Consider the following 16,478-nt stretch of genomic DNA (forward strand, 5'->3'; position numbering starts at 1 on the left):
GCATTCTGAATTGAGTATGGGCACCAGATTTGACTCTTTCCACTCATTTAAGATTAGGACAGTAGATTTCAGTTCCAGTCCTGGAACCCCCAGCTCTGCTCTTGATGGGTTTGTTAATTACAGCTCCCACAAAACTATTGGAATGGTAAGACCAATCATTTTTTTGTGCTATACACCAAAATCAAAGATCAAAAGATGGATATGATGGATATTTACAGTTAGATACGTTAAACAACACAAAACATAGAACCTTTTGTATCAGACCACCCAATTTTAGGTGAGCAAACGTATAGGAACAGATAAGTCTTTAAGTAAATTAAAGTAAATAACATTTAATATTTGGTTGCATATCGCTTGCTTGCAGTAACTGCATCAAGTCTGCAACTCACCGACATCAGCAAATTGTTAGTTTCTTCTTTTGTGATGCTTTTCCAGGCTTTTACCCCAGCATCATTCAGCTGTTGTTTGCTTTGGGGAGTTTCTCCCTTCAGTCTCCTCTTCAGCAGGTGAAATGCATGCTCAATTGGGTTAAGATCTGGTGATTGATCTGAGTGGCTAAAAACTTCCAATTTCCCCCCAGATAAAGTCATTTGTTTAGTTGGCAGTGTGCAGTGTGTTTTGGATCATTGTCTTGCTGCATGGTAAAGTTCATCCCAATTATTTTGGATGCATTTCTCTGTAAATTGGAAGACAAAATTTTCTAGAAGCAGCCTGTTCTGTGTTTACCCCTGCCCTATAAAGGTTGTTGGTGATATCACTGACTGTTGTTTTAGAGGTTTTCTTCACAGCATTTTCCTAGGTTTTCTATCATCAGCTTTTGTTTTCCTTGGCCAACCCATTCAGTGTTTGTTGCTCAGCACACCAATGGTTTCTTTCTTTTTCATGACATTCCAATTTGTTGTATTGGCTATGCCAAAAGTTTGTACAATGCCTGTGATTGATTGTCCGTCTTTTCGCAGCTTCCAGTTGGCTTGCTTTTTTCCCCATAGACAGCTCACTGATCTTCATGTTGGCTTATCCTTTTTAACAACAAATGCAGTTTTCACAGGTGAAACTGAAGGCTATAAACAAGAGTAGATCTTCATAACTATCCATCCATCCATCCATCTTCAACCGCTTACACCTTTTCAGGGTCGCAGAGGAACCTGGAGCCTATCCCAGGGAGCATCGGGCACAAAGCGGGGTACACCCTGGACAAGGTTCCAGTCCATCGCAGGGCACACAATCACACACACATTACAGACACTTTAGACACGCCAATCACCCTACCATGCATGTCTTTGGACTGGGGGAGGAAACCGGAGTATCTTCATAGCTATTTATTGTTTAAACAATCAATTTAGCAGGACACACCTGGGTAACAAAAAACAGCTGTGAATCACATGGTATAATATTTTTGATCTTCTACAAATCCAATAGTTTTGGGGACTGTAGCTTATTAATTGAGTCAGGTCTATTAGCCTTCATGCATAAGAAATATATTGCAGTATATTAACCACACATTATAATGTGATATTAATATTACTGTATGTTGAAATGTATATTTTATTAGGAACACCTGTGCACCCTGCTCATTCATGCAGTTATCCAATCATGTGGCAGCAGTGTAATGCATAAAATGCAGATATAGGTCAAACAAAATGGGGAAAAATATGATGTCTGTGACTGTGACTGTGGCATGATTTTTGGTGCCAGATGTGTTGGTTTGTGTATTCCAGAATCTGCTGATCTCCAGGGCAGAGCTACAACCTAGATAAATTTTTGAGGTGAGTCAGTGTGACGAGCAAGCCTGATCTGCCATTCCACATCTACTATGAGTGGATCGACAGGGCAGCTTCCACAGCTCAGCTTCAGCCCCAGGTCAACAGGGCAGTGGTGGAGGTGACGCAGACCTGCAAGACCGAGGGCTGCTGTAAAGAAGCCCAGCTACAATGTCCCACATGCAGGAAACTTGGCATCCATGGATCATATTTCTGCTCTCAGGGATGTTTGAAGAGCAGCTGGCATGCTCACAAATGGCTCCACACCTGCAGAGCTCCAGCTGAAGTTCAACATGGTGAACTCATCTCCAGAGCTCCAACCTGAGACCCATGAGGTGGTCTCAGCTGCCGAGCTCCAGCGAGAGGTCAATGTGGCACCCTCATCTCCAGAGCTCCACCTGAGACCAATGAGGTTGTCTCAGCTCCAGAGCCCCAGTTGGAGGTCAACGTCACGACCTCATCCCCAGAGCTCCAGCAGGAGATCAACGTGGTGACCTCATCTCCAGAGCTCCAACCTGAGACCCATAAGGTGGTCTCACCTGCCGAGCTCCACCCAGAGGTCAACGTTGCGACCTTCTCCCCAGAGCCCCAGCAGGAGACCCACGAGGCGGTCTCATCTCCGGAGCTCCAGCATAAAGTCAAGTTCCAGCTATAGGTTAATGAGATGACCTCGCAAGCCAAGTTCCTATCCAAGGTGGAAGAGACGACCTCTCAAGCCAAGTTCCTGTCAGAGGTCAAAGAGACGACCTCTCAAGCCAAGTTCCTGTCCGAGGTCGAAGAGAAGATCTCTCAAGTCAAGTTCCTGTCTGAGGTTGAAGAGACAACCTCTCAAACCAAGTTCTTGTCTGGGGTAGAAGAGACAACCGCTCAAGCCAAGTTCCTGTCTGAGGTTGAAAAGAGGGCCTCTCACGCCAAGTTTCTGTCCAAAGATGAAGAGGCGGCCTCCCAAGTCAAGTTTCTGTCTGAGGTCGAAGAGACAGCCTCCCAAGTCAAGTTTCTGTCCAAGTTTGAAGAGATGGCCTCTCAAGCCAAGTTTCTGTCTGAGGTTGACGAGGCGGCCTCTCACGCCGAGTTCCTGTCTGAGGTCGACGAGACAACCTCCCATGGCAAGTTCCAGCTAAAGCTTGAGGAGGTGACCTCCCACGCCAAGTTCCAGTCTGAGATCGACGATGTGACCTTCCACGCCACGTTCCAGTCTGAGATCGACGATTTGACCCCCCACCCCACGTTCCAGTCCGAGATCGACGACGTGACCCCTCACCCCACGTTCCAGTCCGAGATCGACGACGTGACCTTCCATGCCATGTTCCAGTCTGAGATTGACGACATGACCTCCCACGCCAAGTTCCAGTCTGAGATCGACTATGTGACCTTCCACTTCACGTTCCAGTCTGAGATCAACAATGTGACCTTCCACGCAACATTCCAGTCTGAGATCGACGAAGTCACCTTCCACGCCACGTTCCAGTCTGAGATCAATGATGTGACCTTTCACGCCACATTCCAGTCTGAGATCGATAATGTGACCTTCCACGCCACGTTCCAGTCTGAGATTGACGAGGCGACCACCCACACCAAGTTCAGTCCAAGATCGCTTACATGGACAACCAAGTTATGCTCACGCCTGAGTCGATTAACATGACCAACCAAGTTCGCCTCATGCCTGAAACCGACATCACAACCAACCAAGTTATGCTCACGCCTGAGTCTGTAGACACGACCAACCAAGTTCTCCTCATGCCTGAAACCTATGACCTACCAGGTTCTGCTCACGTCTGAAACTGACGTCACGACCAACCAGTTTCTGCTCACACCTGAAGCCGATGTCATGACCAACGAGGTTCAGCTCACACCTGAAACCGACATCACAACCAACCAAGTTCTGCTCATGCCTGAAGCCGAGGTCACGACTAACCAAGATCTGATCACGCCCAAGTCTGCTGACATGGACAAGCAAGTTCTGATCATAGCTGGGTCTGGTGACACGGACAACCAAGTACTGATCACGCCCGAGTCTGCTGACACGGACAACCAAATTCTGCTCACACCCGAGTCTGTTGACATGGACAACCAAGCTCTGCTCACGCCTGAGTCTGTTGACACAGCCAGCCAAGTTCAGCCTGCAGTGCCACAGGCTGATTGCCTCCATGCCACACTGCATTGATGTGGTAATTTGTGCAAAAGGAGCCCTGACCAAGTATTGAGTGCATAAATTAACATACTTTTCAGAAGGTCGATATTTCTATATTATAAATCTTTATTCTAATATTTTGAAATATTGGATTCTTGATTTCCATGATGTCACATCACAGCAAACCAGTGACTACATTTCCCATCCTGCACTGCGGCCTACAAACATGGCCGCCATGGACTGCAATTCTCAGAACACTCACCTTCATTCTAATCACGCACACCTGCATCCACTCTCACACACAACCACACCACACACAAAAGAGGTTGTTCGAACACTAAGTCTTTGCAAAGTATATGGTCAGTTGCCTTCTGTACACCCCGAACCTGGATGAGTTTTTGTGGAGGGCCAGTCTCATGAATGAACTTGCGAGGCGGTTCACCACCTACTACAAGACGACCTCCTCCCCAGAGCTCCAGCACGAGACCCATGAGGTTGTCTCATCTCCAGCGCGCCAGCATAAATTCAAGTTCCTGCTAGAGGTCGACAGAGCAACCTCCCAATCCACGTTCCCTTCCGAGGTTGACGAGGCGGCCTCCTAAATCACATCCCTGTCTGAGGTCAAAGAGGCAAGCTCCCAAGACATGTTCCCATCCGAGGTCAAAGAGGCAACCTCCCAAGACATGTTCCCGTCCGAGGTCGAAGAGTGGCCTCCCAAGACACGTTCACGTCCGAGGTCGAAGAGGCGACCTCCCAAGACACGTTCACGTCCGAGGTCGAAGAGTCGACCTCCCACGATACGTTCACGTCCGAGGTCGAAGAGGCGACCTCCCAAGACACGTTCCCGTCCGAGGTCGAAGAGGCGGTCTCCCAAGACATGTTCCCGCCCGAAGTCAAAGAGGCGGCCTCCCAAGACACGTTCCCGTCCGAGGTCGAAGAGGCGGCCTCCCAAGACACGTTCCTGTCCGAGCTCGAAGAGACAGCCACCCAAGACATGTTCACGCCTGAGTCTGCTGACATGGACAACCAAGTTCTGCTCATGCCTGAAGCAGATGTCCTGACCAACCAAGTTATGCTCAGGCATGAGACTGACGACACAGCCAACCAAGCTCTGCGTACACCTGAGTCTGGTGAAATAGCCAACCAAGTTCAGCCGGCAGAGTCAGTGAAGAACGACAGTCAGCCTCTCTGCATGTCTGAGGACGACGCTCTACCTCCGTGCTCCTCTGAGGACATCGCTCTGCCTCCGTGCTCCACTAAAGACGTCACTCCGCCTCCATGCTCCTCTAAGGATGTCACTCCACACTCAAGAAAGGCTGACGAGACGGCCCACCAAGTCCAGCCCCCGTCGAAAGCTGACAACACAACTTCCCAAGCCTCTGACCTAATGACCCCAGCGAACCAGCCACAGCCTCATGTCTGTTCCTCGGCTCTTTGAGGAACCTGCTACTTGTTGGACAATGCCTGCATTGGAACCTGAGGGGCTGTATGAACATTTTGCCCAGAGGGCCAGGACCAGGATGTTGATGATTAATTAGACAGTGATTATAATTTGTTGTATAGCTTTCCTGCATAACACCTCATCAACAGAGAAAATGTTGGCCATGTAAACATTAGACAAGTGATTTATAAAAAGATTATATTGAAATTAATGTTAAAATTTTTACTGTTAACTGTACACATTACTTAAATCACTTAAAAATCATTCAGCTGAGTGTTCACGATTTACCACAGTTCTTGACTACACAGTTGATAATACAGGGTGTCCCAAAGTCTCCATACATAGGGGAAATTAACACCTTTTAGCAAATGTTTTCTTTTTTCAGATAGACTATAAAAATGCCATAGACAAAACAAGAAGGTATTGAAATCATTCTCATGGCTGGATTGGGAAGCTGTGACAAGCTGTGACAAGATGGACTTTAACAGGAAACTTGGCAAGCACATTACAAACAACACTGTTGCCTAATTTATTACTCATAAAACTTAGAAATGAATTTTCACATGCTGCCTTAAAAACGTGAGTAAACTCAACTTGAAGATAACTCAAAACGTTCACCTAACCTAATGGGGCTATCATGTTTTACAGTGTGAACATTGGAAAATCACCCCATATTAAGCTGAGTTGAAGCTCATGCCAGGTTCTTACTTGGAAACATGGGAGTGTCTGATCATTTCTGCTTTTACATGAATCACAAAAGGCACCTTTTGAGTCTGGAGAACAACTGACATTTCGGTTTCATTCGTCCAGGTGCTCAACCTTTGATATTGTGCAATAAGGCAATACTGTTGGTGGATGTGTCTATCCATTATTGCATGTGCTACTGTAGTATATAATATTTGCGCTTCAGAATATATTGGCTTTCCACTTAACTACATGTTACAAAGCTTCAGAAATGTATACATTTTAAACTCTGAAGACTGTAAACTGAGGACAAAAACCCCAGCAACCCTCCTGTGTTTGATTTGAACTGTAATTGTGCACTTATATCAGTGCCACACACTACCATGTACAGTGGTGCTTGAAAGTTTGTAAACCCTTTAAAATTTTCTATAATTCTGCATAAGTATGATCTAAAACATCATCAGATGTTCACACAAGTCCTAAAAGTAGACAAAGAGAACCCAATTAAACAAATGAGACAAAAATATCATACTTGGTTATTTACTTATTGAGGTAAATGATCCAATAATACATATGTGTGATTGGCAAAAGTATGTGAACCTTTGCTTTCAGTACCTGGTATGAGCTCCGTGTGCAGCAATAACTGCAACTAAACATTTATGGTAACTGTTGATCAGTCCTGCACATTGGCTAAGAGGAATTTTAGTCCATTCCTCAGTACAGAACAGCTTCTACTCTGGGATGTTGGTGGGTTTCCTCAATGAACTGCTTGCTTTGGGTCCTTCTACAACATTTCTATGGGATTAAGGACTTTGACGTGGCCATTCCAAAACATTAACATTATTCTTCTTTAACCATTTTTGGTAGATTGAATTGTATGCTTGGGGTCGTTGTCTTGCTGCATGACCCACCTTCTCTTCAGATCAGATCATGGACAGATGTCCTGACATTTTCCTCTAGAACTTGCTGGTACAATTCAGAATTCATTGTTCCATCAGTGAAGGCAAGATGTCCTGGCCCAGTTGCAGAAAACAGGCACAAACATAATGCTACCACCACCATGTTTCACAGAAGGGATAAGGTTGTTATGCTAGAATACAGTGCTTTCCTTTCTCCAAACATAATCCTTTTCATTTAAACCAAAATTTATCTTTTGGTCTCATCCGTCCACAAAACATTGTTCCATTAGCCCTCTGGCTTGTTCATATGATCTTTAGCAAACTGCAGAGGGGAAGCAATGTTCATTTTGGAGAGCAGAGGCTTTCTCCCTGCAACCCTGCCATGCACACCATTGTTGTTCAGTGTTCTCCTGATGGTGGACTAACATTAACATTAACCAATGTGAGAGAGGCCTTTAGGTGCTTAGAAGTTAGCCTGGGTTCCTTTGTGTCCTTGCGGACAATTACACGTCTTGTTCTTGGAGTGATCTTTGTTGGTTGACCACTCCTGGGGAGGGTGACAATGGTCTTGAATTCCCTCCATTTGTAAACAATCTGTCTGACTATGGATTGGTAGAGTCTCTTTAGAGATGATATTGTAACCTTTTTCTAGTCTGATGAGAATCAACAACTCTTTTTTTGAGGTCTTCAGAAATCTCCTTTGTTTGTGCCATGATACACTTCCACAAACATGTGTTGTGAAGATCAGACTTTGATAGATCCCTGATCTTTAAATAAAATAGGGTACTCACTCACACCTGTCATCCCATTGATTGAAAACACCTGACTCAAATTTCGCCTTCAAATTAACTGCTAATCCTAGAGGTTCACAGATATGTAATATTGGGATGATTTTCCTTAATAAATAAACAAACCATTTTAATACATTTAATACATGCATTTTAATGACATAGATAACATAAAGGCAGAATGTAGAATTTTGAAGGTAAAATATCATATGGGGCTGGTTCTACTGACAACCTTCATGGGCAAATTAGAATTGTACATGCAACAGTGCAGTGAATGTGATTTGTTTGGAATGGTTTGTGTTTTGGATAGTTCAATATAAATAATACGTTCAATATACATGTGTAATAGTGTTTGATTTTATGTACAATTAAAGGTTTAGTATAATTACATTGAATAGTTTGAGTGATATATGTGCACACATACTAATATTAGGTCACAATATTGCTAAATATGGATGAATTATAAAAGCCAGAAGTGGTACTAAATGAAGTGCCGTTTGGGAGCAAAAGAGCCGACTCTTATTGCTGAGCTGAGCCAAATGATCTGGCTTAGTAAAAAAGAGTTGGAATTCACTAAATAAAATATCAGGTGTGGCTACGGAGGACGTGTAGACATGGACTTTAACTCCACATTCTGAGAGGGGTGTCCTGCTTCTCAAGTGTTGCACACTAATGTGGAAGTTGTCAATCACTGGCAGACAAAGCTATTTTATCTTGAGTGTGTCCCTGATTAAAGTCAAAATTAATCTGTTCCTACATGATGCTGTGTTATTGTGCTAAGCTTTTGTTGCCTCTAGAACAAAACAAAAAATGTGATGTTGAGTACACAGAAAAATTAAGTTGTGATCATGAGAAAATAAGAAAGAAAAAAATAATAATAATATGTGGCAGGCACAAGAATAACTTCATTTTGGTTTGACTATCTCTAGAACTGATGCAACACTGCCTCCAAGTGGTTATAGTGCTTAAATTTCATGCCTCATTAGATATAGTTGTGGAAAATCCATCAAGGAAAACATGTCCACCACCATAAACCGTACCATATTGCAACCATTCAGAAGGGGGCTGAGCATCTTTGTACACGACATTAACAAAAATATCACACATGACTGAAAAGAGAATAGACAGCCTTACTCTTTCACATCTTCACTTAGTGAAAGCCCTCGAAATAATGCAACCACACATTTCCCTTTATTTATCCTTGCAAACGCAGCCACAGAGAATAAGCGTTAAAGCAAAGCTCATGTCAAATTCTGACATCTCATTAGAGCTGATCAGCAGGCAAAATGTGAAATATGCATGACAGTTAAGAACAGCCGCGATACAAAACTACATAACCACCAAGGTTACGCCTATCAGAGGATGTCCTTCTGAACTCAGTGACAGTACTATTTACCAAATCATTATGCTTTCTAAAAAATACAGTGGATGTGGGCTCTGCATTCCCAATGGCCAGTCAGCAAGCAGCTCAGAGCATTCTTACCTGTAAGATACCCTGGAGTAACAAAAGATAGACCTAACTGTAAGAGCAGAGATCAAAATGAAAAGCGCAAGCATTGGTGGTACATGGATTAAGCAGTGAATGATTCCTAAACTTCTTACTTAAAGGAAGTTGTAGGAAGCATGCTCAGACATTATGATGACGATCTTCAAAGCCTTTGAAGCAAAGCAATTTACTGAATGAGTAAGATTTGAGTCTTTCAAAATAGCATTAAACCTTAAATACTCCTACATGGTATTTGTAGTTGTATATAATTGCTGGAGACCCTTAGCTCAGCAGCAATATCCAACAGCTCTCTGTTTCTCAAACAGTCATGTCACAATCTAAAACTCTTATAAAAACCACTCATTCATGAAGACATCAGTTTTCTGCATGCTTAACTGTGAAATGAGAAGAACATGCTGTGATAGGCCACATGAGACATGTGACAATAAGGGACTCCATGATAACGGTGCTCTCAGGGATCAGTGGCAAACTGATAAGAAATTAAAAGTAAGAAGTTAATCAATCTAGAACCTATAAACATATATGGGCTACATCGTAATAAAAACAGCCTCACCGATTAACATAACACCATTTATCTAAAAAAGCACTGTGTCAGTAAGTGGTAACAGCATTGCAGTGAATGTGTCCCATCCCTGAAAGCACATAGTGATATAGACAAAAACATAAGGGGCAACACAAACTGAAAGATAGCCACTACAATAGCCAGTGCAGTTAAGACCACTTCATTAAAGTGTACATGTTGATGTGGGCCACTGTGTCACACCAACATGTACACCTCACTGTGTAAATCATCAGCATTTTTCATACCCATGTCTTGGATGAGTTAAGCATAATGGACTGTATTCAGAGTTTAGTTTAACACTGAATTAATCCTGAAACTACACACATCCCAGAATGATCTATATTTGGTTTTGGCCTAAAAAAGAGAAATATCTCGGTTATTCACTGTTTTCCATTATGTTAAATTTAAGTACACAGCACCACTGTCTGACAATACGTTGTAACTACAATATTTCAACCTGCAGTTCAAACTCAAACTCAAGATTTGTTCCTTATCCTTTATCAGGGAATATTTCCTTGCCATTGTAGCCTCTGAGATCTGAATTTATATCTGGAGTTCCAAAAAGCAGCTTTTGACAATTCCCATTGTTAAAAGTGCTATACAAATAATATTGAATAAAGATATTGATAATTATGAAAAACATTCTTATAATCACACTTCTGTTATAGCTCACACCAACTTAATGCGTTCTAGCATTGTTGGTACCAAACATTACTGCATGCTCATTTGATATCTCTGCTGGTTCATCATGTAAAACACTAAGGTTTCTTTGTCTGGTGTTTTGTCCATTATTTCATAGTAAATCCATCCATCCATTTTCTGTATCACTTATCCTACACAGGGTTGCAGGGAGCCTGGAGACTATCCCTGGGAACTTGGGGCACAAGGTGGGGGACACCCTGGACATGGTAGCAACTAGGGCTGCAACTAATGATTATTTTGATAATTGATTAATCTGTCAATTATTTCTTTGAATAATTGATTAGTTTTTCGAATTTTTATTTTCTGTATTTTTTCGAAAAAACATGCTATTTCACATTCATGTTGTCCTTCAAACATGGTGCAAATTGAAGGCTATGAAAAAGGTATTCAATGTATCTATGTGGGCTATGCTATACATTGTGCAAAGGATTTTTTTTATATTAACATTGTATTTTGAAAAAAAAAAACAAAAAACTGATTGTCCACAAGCTTTAAAGCAGAAGTTAAATCACTATATTAAAAATGCTTAGAAAATAAAAAGTGTTAACTGGTAAGAGGTTGAATGTTCTGCAGTAACACACATTCACTCATCTGAACACCTGAACATGTTACTTTATTCTGTAAATATATGACATTTCTTACATTTATATACAATTACATGTTATAACCCCAATACAGTTACTGCTCTAAAAACACAATTACTTTTGTTTCTAAATATCTACAAATGCGTTTTTCACAATTGTGAAGTGATGTCTCTGACGGGGGGGTTATCCACAGTGATGTCACAGACCCAAATAATGCATAATGAAAATCGATGTAGATTATTTTAATTATCGATTATTATCGATTTTATCGATTAGTTGCTGCAGCCCTAGTGCCAAACCATAGCAAGGCACAATCGCACACACTCACACTCACACACCCATTCACACACTATGGACAATTTAGAGGTGCCAATCAACCTACAGCGCATGTCTTTAGACTGCAGGAGGAAAGCGGAGTACCTGGAGGAAACCCCCAAAGCACGGGGAGAACATGCAAACTCTGCGCACACAGGATGGAGGTGAGAATCGAACCACTGACCCTTGAGGTGCGAGGCCAACGTGCCAACCACTAAGCCTAATTTATTAATTATTCAATGAATTATTCTTTTTTAGATTAATCCATTTTATTCTACATAATGTTGCATTTGACAGGATATTTAAAGTGCGGTATGCTTTATCAATCTGGGATTTTCACAGCTTAACAGATCTGACACATGTATTTTAGAAAAATCTGGCAACTTGAAGGCAAATTAATTTTAAGCTCCTGTATGGCAGATGTCTGTACTTTCTCCTCGTATTTATTGGTAAATTTTTGAACTTCAGCATCATCAGCTATGAATACAGCCCAAAGAGTGCTGTGATTCTACAGCCATAGTGGTGTTGATGTACTGTGAATAAAGCAAGCAAAATGTAAAATAGGTCAGGATTTTCCTTGTTATCTGGTTACAACTGCACTGTGCCAGAAGGGACTCAGGTAGACAAACAGAAAGACAGACAGGCAAATTGACAGGCCATTCCTCATTACCTACACCTGTAGGGTCAGTACCTGAAGTCATAAAGTCTTCTTTTCACACCGAAGGAGAGACAGACAAGAGAGGAAGGAGGAAGGGGACAGGTCAGAGCATACTAAGAAAACACAGAAGTCAAGAGGCAAGCAACACAAAACGGAAAGGACACAAAAAGAGAGAGAAAGAGAGGATTCTCACAAAAAGACAGGAAAATGACAGACAGAACTACAGAAAAGAATGCTGGGGTATTGTGCTCTCAGCAGCTGTCCATTCACTGACCCTAACAACAGTCAACAATGGTGATTGACCTGAGCTGACCTAGATGACGTTAGCGTTCAGTGAAAGGCATTCTTTATATTGTTTTAGTATTACAAAACAAGCTTCTGTTCAGTGAAAATGAGAGCAAAGCTGCCTCGAGAGAGATCTCTTTCACGCTTTTCCTGCTCTTATCTAATTCTCAAATTACACATGCTAATGCACTCACTCTTATGAATGTGAGTCTGTAACAGTGAGTTTGTGTTCCAGTACTGAAATTTAAAACATTTTCTAAGTAGGATTAGTTTCTTAAAATGTAAAAAGGAGTGTAGGAACATGGATTTTATTTTTTTGTCACTGAGAAACTGTCAATAATCAAGCACGTTCTACATTACAGAATAAAGTAGTAAACATAATACAAAATGTGATTACAGAACGATTTGTAATTTGATTCTTGTGCAGGCTGTACTTTCTTAAAGCTCCCACTAACTCATGAGAAATAACATCCAAGTTTGCTGCCTTTAATAACAAGGATTTGTCATTCCACACTCACAACACATTGTAAGTTGCATATGCTGTATGTGTGATAGCTCACCTTCATTGGCAAAGTGAGGCGATTCTTCAGCATAGACCTCACCAGAGCCGACCTGCGTCCGAGCAGACAGGTAGAACTTGTAGCGAGTAAAGCGGTCAGGCAGGCGCATGGTGTACTCTGTCTCATTAGGGAAGAAACTCAGGACCTGAAGCTTGCCCTCCTCTGTCCCATTCACTACAAATTACAAAAGGTAATTTGACAGTTTTGACAAAATTGGTGCAACGATGTCATCTGTCAAGTCTGAATTATTTTTAGGTGAGCGTAGCAAAGGTTCCTTACTTTGCACATCCTTACTTCTAAATTAAGAAACCACCAAGGCTTATAAATGTTAAAATTATGTTATTGTTATGTCTGTGAAAGGTGGATATTTTGTGTTTTATATCTTGGGATAGATTGACTGCTTGAGAGTTTGAAGTTAATAAAGTAATCAGGTAAATGTGCTGATGATTTTGAGTCATTAAAAATAATAATAATAATAATAATAATAATGATAATAATAATAATGACAATAATAATAATAATATGTTTAATTTATATAGTGCTTTTCCTGAGCTCAAGGATGCTTTACAATAGTAATATAATGATACATAAACAATGAACAATCATGGACAAACACAAAATGTGAAAAACAATGAGCAATCAAATACAGAAAATGAAATACATAGTACAGATAGTACATTCACTGAGAAAATGTATAGTAACAGATTAGGACAGATAACATTGAGAAAACGGACAAGTTTTTATTTGGGATTTGAACTCTGAGATGGATGTGATGCTGCGAAGAGTCAGAGGGAGTGAATTCCAGATTTTAAGTGCTACAACACTGAAAGACCCATGGTAGAGGGACAAAATCTAGGGACAGAGAGAAGTCTGAGCCCAGTGGGCCTGAGAGAGCGGATCAGGTTGCAGGGGAGAATCCTTCCTTCACCAAGATAGAAAGGTGCCAAACTGTGAAGTGATTTAAATGTGAGCAGGATTATTTTATATGCAATGCGAAATGAAACCAGTAGACAATGCCGTTCAGACAGGCTTGGAGTAATGTGAGCTGAATGCTTGTATGTGTGAGAAGTCTAATGGCAGAGTTTTGAATATATTGCAACCTAGCAATAGAATTAGCAGGTAGACCAATGAAGAGAGCATTGCAATAGTCAAGACACAAGGATATAAATGCATGAACCAGTGTTTCAGTGTTTTTGAGGCTAATGAAGGGACAGAGGCAAGCAACGCAACGAAGGTTTAAGAAACCAAGTTTAGAAACAGAGTTTATGTGAGCTTCAAAGATGAGGTATGGACCAAAGATGATGCCTAATTTTTTTTTTACAGTACTAGGTGGTTTAATGAGAGAGCTATCAATAAGTAAGAGAGTGTCACAAGTAAGGTCATAAAGGATACTTTTAGTAAGTGCTGGTGTTCCAATAATAATGATCTCAGTTTTGTCCATGTTAAGTTTTAAAAAATTGGAGTTAAGCCATCCTTTTATTTCACTGACACATGCTGATAGTGGACCGGTCTGGAGAGTGGGAGCAGATCTACAAGCTGTACAGATTTGAATGTCATCATCATAACTGTGGTAACTGAAACCATGGCGGCGAATAAGTTGACCCAATGGCATTATATATATATATATATAATAAATAGTAGGTCCAAGAACTGATCCCTGAGGGACATCTCATTTTAGAGCTACAGTAGGCAACTTATAATCCTGCATAGAAATGTAGAACTGTCTATCTGTGAGATAAGAAGTAAGCCAGGAATGGGCAGCACAAATGACACCAATGTCTGAGAAGCAGGAGAGAAGGAAGTCGTGACAGACAGTATCAAAAGCAAAACTAAGATCAAGTAAAAGAAGAATAGAAAGAGAACCAGAGTGGCTAGAAAGTAATAGGTCATTGACAACCCTTACGAGGACAGTTTTGTTACTATGAAAAGGACAAAAGCCAGACTGAAAGGGGTCCAAAAAATTATTTTGAGCAAGGAATGATTGGAGCTGGGAGGCAACAGTACTTTCCAGTATTTTAGATATGAACAGTAAGTTAGAGATAGGGTGAAAATTAGAAAGAACAGTAGGGTCCAAGTCAGGATTTTTAAGAATTAGATTCAAGTGGTACAAGGATAGACGCAGAAGCTAAAGATCTGTTTATGAAGTGAGAAATAGGTGCAGAGAGGACAGAATCAAAGTGTTTGTGAAGAAATGTTGGAGCAGGATCAAGTTGGCAAGATGAAGAACTGGATTTCAATGTTAGTGTGTCAGTGACAGAAGAGGGGTTCGTAGGCGTAATACTAGTCAACTGTTGATAAGAGTGATCAGGCAGAAAACTAAGATCGGAGGTCTTGACTCTAAAGCACTGGCAAGCAGCATTCAATTTTTCTTGTTAATAATTCAAGAAAGAGCAACAAAACTCTTCAGATGCGTGAACATCGTGAGCTGGGGGTTTGGTGAGCTTATTGATTGCGTCAAACAAAACCTTAGGCCTATTGCTTGCTTTATTGATCATTGTGGAAATGTAATTAGATCGCAATTTTGTATGCATTGAGGTGATCAGTGAGAGCTAGATGGTAAACTTTAAGACCAGTTTTCCTGTAAAGCTGCTCAAGCCATTTGCAAATGACTTTTAAGGCCCGGAACTCAGGTGTATACCAAGGGGAAGTGTGGGAGGAGGGGACAGGCCTAGTCTTAATAGGAGGATGCTTATGCAAAATATCTGACATAACAGAGTGGTATTTTGAGAGTATCATTGAAGGACAGGAGATATCAAAAACATCAGAAATTGTGAAGGAAGCAATGGAAGCAGAGAATAATGTGGCATCAACAGATTTTAGGTGTCGATAGGATATCATTGTGTTATTGCATTTCTTTTGAGCAGGTAGACTGAGACTAAATTCAGTGAGCTTATGATCAGAGATGCCGGTGTCAAAAGAGGAAATTGAAGCAATATCAGACCCAGATGTACAGATTAAATCAAGAGTATGACCCTGAGTGTGAGTAGAAAAAGTCGCATGTAGAGTCAAATTGAAACAGTCAAAAACAGACAATTGTTGAGATGAGTTAGAGCGTACTGTATCCACATGAATGTTAAAGTCACCAAGCAGGAGGACACGTAGTGTAGGCAAGAGTTAGCAGTTCACCGAGTTCTGAAGAAAAATCTGATTGAACCTTAGGAGGACGATACAGTAGAATAATTGTGAGAGGACAATGAAAATCAGCCTTCAGTACCATATATTCGAATGTATTAGTGTTGTGAAAGTCAAGTTGGGCGAGATGCAAATCATTTCAACGGATAACAGCAAGGCCACCCCCCCTTGCCATGTAGTCATGGTCTAGACAGGTGTCTATAGCCAAGTGGTGTAAGTAGGTTCAGCAGCACGTAATCACTGGGTACTTGCCAGGTTTCAACGAGTAGTAACATATCAAGGTTTTTGTCAGTGATTATTTCATTGAGGTATGAGGCTTTATAAGAGATGGACTTGGACTTAAGCTGGGCTCTGTTGTTAGACCAGATGCATGGGATAGTACCAGAAGTTGAGCAGTGAGTGTTACTCTCACCAGGGATACTCTGGGTCAGCGATGTATGTATCGTGGATGATAAGTAATCCCAAGCTTC

General features: G+C 41.3%; 1 protein-coding gene across 10 annotated transcripts in view; it reads right to left on the reverse strand.

Moving 5' to 3' along the window:
• Positions 1-16,478, reverse strand: part of nfasca (neurofascin homolog (chicken) a) — an 87,393-nt gene that overhangs the window by 13,246 nt on the left and 57,669 nt on the right. For 9 of the 10 annotated variants that reach the window (XR_008393174.1, XM_053674084.1, XM_053674085.1 and 6 more), the window contains one exon: positions 12,877-13,050. Coding sequence is in view for 9 of the 10 variants with exons in the window: in XM_053674084.1 (XP_053530059.1) it covers positions 12,877-13,050 (174 nt within the window). In the remaining variant the exon portion in view is untranslated. Of the gene's footprint in view, positions 1-11,027; positions 12,083-12,876; positions 13,051-16,478 lie in introns of those variants that run through there. The other variant, XM_053674089.1, reaches the window with a different exon arrangement.

The sequence above is a fragment of the Ictalurus punctatus genome, chromosome 21 (genome assembly GCF_001660625.3).
Source record: "Ictalurus punctatus breed USDA103 chromosome 21, Coco_2.0, whole genome shotgun sequence".
Lineage (NCBI taxonomy): Eukaryota > Metazoa > Chordata > Actinopteri > Siluriformes > Ictaluridae > Ictalurus > Ictalurus punctatus.